The sequence below is a fragment of the Oncorhynchus clarkii genome, chromosome 1 (assembly GCF_045791955.1).
Source record: "Oncorhynchus clarkii lewisi isolate Uvic-CL-2024 chromosome 1, UVic_Ocla_1.0, whole genome shotgun sequence".
Classification (NCBI taxonomy): Eukaryota; Metazoa; Chordata; class Actinopteri; order Salmoniformes; family Salmonidae; genus Oncorhynchus; species Oncorhynchus clarkii.
Window position 1 is genome coordinate 76,174,238 of NC_092147.1, and position 4,193 is coordinate 76,178,430.

At 38.2% G+C, this 4,193-nt stretch overlaps 1 protein-coding gene across 1 annotated transcript; it reads left to right on the forward strand.

Moving 5' to 3' along the window:
• The first annotated feature begins 2,398 nt into the window (after window positions 1–2,398).
• LOC139408757 (clumping factor A-like) lies at window positions 2,399–3,460 on the forward strand. The gene has a single exon (XM_071153091.1). The coding sequence runs from the start codon at window positions 2,399–2,401 to the stop codon at window positions 3,458–3,460; it is 1,062 nt and encodes a 353-aa protein (XP_071009192.1).
• Window positions 3,461–4,193: the final 733 nt, after the last annotated feature.

Below are 4,193 nucleotides of genomic sequence, written 5' to 3' on the forward strand. Positions count from 1 at the left end.
GGTGGACGCCATATTCTGCTGATTTTCTGTGTGTTAGTCAAGGTTGGTGATGCTAAGATTCACATTGAAACAGTTAGCACAAATGTTTCCTCAAAACAATTCATTTACAGGCCTACGTTCTCCGACTAACAGATATTGAAGTGAAGTATGATTGCTTGTTATAATGCAGAGTAAAGCATGTGAATGACCCTGCATCTCCAGTTGGCCTACTTATCAAAACAAATCCAGTTGACAATTATTTTCTGAAAACCATCTCATATTCCAAAAACAAACACATTAGAAGCTAGTTGTGTTCTTAGATATCCCATTACCTTGAACATTTATTTAACCTCAAATCTCAATCCAATGTATAGGTTGACACTGTGCTCTGCACAATAACATAGAATGACCCTTCTGAAGGGTCAATCCCATAGGTAATGGTCTTTGGTTTGTAGAAAGATTGGATGTCTGTTGACTGTGTTAATCCTGGCCTTGAGGTGACAACTCAGGACCCAGACTTTTCATACTTAGTGGACCAGAGTCATTTGATGTGACAGTCAGGACTGCAACACACCAATTAAGGTCTGGAAATGTCAGCAATAACAGGACAGACAGGGAGAAAAGAAACAATAAGGCAGGAAAGAAATACCATCCTCATGCTTATCTTTTTCATGTTCTGTCAGTGGAAGAGAAGGATGGGGCTGACCTATAGCTCGACACAATTCTCATCAGGAATGTTGGCAGGAAGAAGGGAGAAATGTGGCTGATGTGGTTGAAATGACAGCTAGAGCAAAGAGCATCAGGAGAAAAAGGTATGCTGAGGGCTAAAGCTATAGTAGGTCACCGATTTCACCAGACTACCAGACAGAGAGCGACAAACACTCCTAGCGGGATGTCAGTCACGACAAGGCCTTCCAGCTACAATACCATTTTCCTGCAGTGATCTTGCCCTGGGCGCTCATGCCTAGAGGGAACATGAATTATACATGCTACAAGTTAACGTGATTGTCCACACTTCACATTCTGCAAACCAATGACTCTACTAGTGTGATGACCCAAATGCATAAAACTCTAAAACACATAAAACTCTCAAGATTAGCAAAATTAAATAGATATTAATGATGACTCATTTATAGCAACTTTTGAGTTAATACTGTATGGTTGTAGCTAGAACGTAAAGAATTGGATTAACTAGTTATTGAAGTATAGTTAATTTGCTTTGTACATTGCTTAAACTCTGTCTTTCCATCAAGTGGAGATATACCCTGTAAAAAGGAATCCCTTACATAGTCATTAATGTCCTCGGGTGCTACGCAGTTTGTGGACTGTGATACTTCTGGTACCAACCATTAACCTTAGATATCTAATCTATACCAGAGATGACTTATTACACAGCCAGCATCATCACCATGTGCCACACAATTGATATTCCAGAATACAGAATGGCTGATCATGTGATTACATACAGCATCGTTAGAATTTCTAATGCACCCGGGTGGTCAGTCAAAGCAATCTAATCCCAAAATGTGACTGCACATTTTTTAAGATTAGATGTGAACGCCCATGAAAGACGTATGTTTTGCAAGTCAAGCTAAAGGTAATGAGAATACTTCCTGTGGTGCATATGATGAACAGACTCAGCATTCATTTTAAGGTGTGTGAACAGAGGGAGTACTAGAATTTATCTCAGGGGTGGACATGGAATCATAATAAACAAACCCCCATTTTCCAGAGCAAAATTCCAGCACCACGAAAGAGCGAGATCCATACAAAGTTGTTCACATGAGGACAGAGGGATTGAGTGCATTAAACTGCTTGAGGTTCCTACAATCCAGTAGGGGTAAGCATTGGGGCATCCTGGCAATGACTTACACAGAGTTTGGTTATCATCAATATTCTACCACCATTAGGGTTATGCAACTCTCTTTTCGAACATGCAGCTAACACTTGGCTGGATGACAACCTTTGACCCTCCAGCGGTGTGTTGTTTAACAAGGATGTAGTGAATGTCACTCTATAGACAAGGATGGCCCTATGAGGCATAAGGCAATCTATTCCATTGAGAGGACATCTGTATTGCTGGTTGGGTGAGCATTAAATCTAGCAGAGGCCTGAGTTTATTTTCTTTGGTTTGAAAGGGCATATTTATCGTTTTCAATTATCCAGGATCCATAAAAGCTAACCCTACTCTCTCCAACTATCCCACACTGATATATGAACTATGGACAGTGAGAAGGCTGCATAGCACGTTTTCTCGTGAGTGAGTGAGTGAGTGAGTGAGTGTGCCCAAGTTTGTCTAGTATATTTTTGTTATCCATGGTCAAAGGTGTCTAATAAGGAGTCCAATAAGGAGTCTAATATGGAGACTAATATGGAGACTAATATGGAGTCTAATATGGAGTCTAATATAGAGTCTAAAATGGAGACTAATATGGAGTCTAATAAGGAGTCCAATAAGGAGTCCAATAAGGAGTCTAATATGGAGACTAATAAGGAGTCTAATATGGAGTCTAATATGGTGTCTAATAAGGAGTCCAATAAGGAGTCTAATATGGAGACTAATATGGAGACTAATATGGAGACTAATATGAAGTCTAATATGGAGTCTAATATGGAGCCTAATATGGAGTCTAAAATGGAGACTAATATGGAGACTAATATGGAGACTAATATGGAGACTAATATGGAGACTAATATGGAGACTAATATGGAGTCTAGTAAGGAGTCTAGTAAGGAGTCTAATAAGGAGTCCAATAAGGAGTCTAATATGGAGACTAATATGGAGACTAATATGGAGACTAATATGGAGTCTAATGTGGAGTCTAATATGGAGTCTAATATGGAGTCTAAAATGGAGACTAATATGGAGACTAATATGGAGACTAATATGGAGACTAATATGGAGTCTAATATGGAGTCTAATATGGAGTCTAAAATGGAGACTAATATGGAGACTAATATGGAGACTAATATGGAGACTAATATGGAGACTAATAAGGAGTCTAGTAAGGAGTCTAATAAGGAGTCCAATAAGGAGTCCAATATGGAGACTAATATGGAGACTAATATGGAGACTAATATGGAGACTAATATGGAGTCTAGTAAGGAGTCTAGTAAGGAGTCTAATAAGGAGTCCAATAAGGAGTCCAATATGGAGACTAATATGGAGACTAATATGGAGACTAATATGGAGACTAATATGGAGTCTAGTAAGGAGTCTAGTAAGGAGTCTAATAAGGAGTCCAATATGGAGACTAATATGGAGACTAATATGGAGACTAATATGGATACTAATATGGAGTCTAATATGGAGTCTAATATGGAGTCTAATATGGAGACTAATATGGAGACTAATATGGAGACTAATATGGAGTCTAATATGGAGTCTAATATGGAGTCTAATATGGAGTCTAGTAAGGAGTCTAGTAAGGAGTCTAGTAAGCATCATAAAAAGATAGTAAATAATAAGATTGATCAATAAATACATTTAGATAATAACAAGGCTTTGACCTAATCCAATCTTTTCAAATGACTTGGACTTTGTTTTGTTTCTAATTTCTTTAGTTTTACCGTTACCTGTTATGGGATTGGGTTGTGTTATCCATTTTTAGCAGCATCATGAATGCATTCCTGATTTCAATTCCAGAGAAATTATGGTTTGACCTTAGTTCTCTTAATAGTTCAAAACAAGATCTGGGCGCCCTGTAACAGATCAAATCTGGCTTTGAATAAAGACGTCCAAAATCCTCCAACGCAATGGGCATGATGCCCCAAGCTAACCAAACAAATGATGCCATCTGCACTGCAGAGTTATTTCCACCCACTCTGTGTTTTACATGATTAGCCAGACTAATCCCCTCTTCTGCTGGCTGCAGTGCTCTAACTCAATAGCGGTAGTTTTGCTGAACAAATGGTCGGAAGAGTACAGACGCAGAAGTGGACATAGTTCCATTTAATTCAAGCATACAGTCATTACTTGCGTAACAATAAAAGTTATGTACACAGCAGAAAAATATAACGTCATGGACCATTTCAAAGGGTAGCTATTACATAAATAATACTTTACATTTAGAGACTCTTTGTTTTATCCCAAAAAACCCTAGTCTATAAAAGTCAGAATTTTCTACTAGGCAGCCAAAGGGGGGCTGTGGCTAAAAATTATTCAACATTTCTGTTAATTTTAATTAATGTAAATAGAAGACTAATTAACTGGG

Coding starts and splice junctions, on each gene's coding strand:
- LOC139408757 (XM_071153091.1), top strand. CDS start 2,399: ATGGAGACTAATATGGAGTCTAATAAGGAGTCCAATAAGGAGTCCAAT.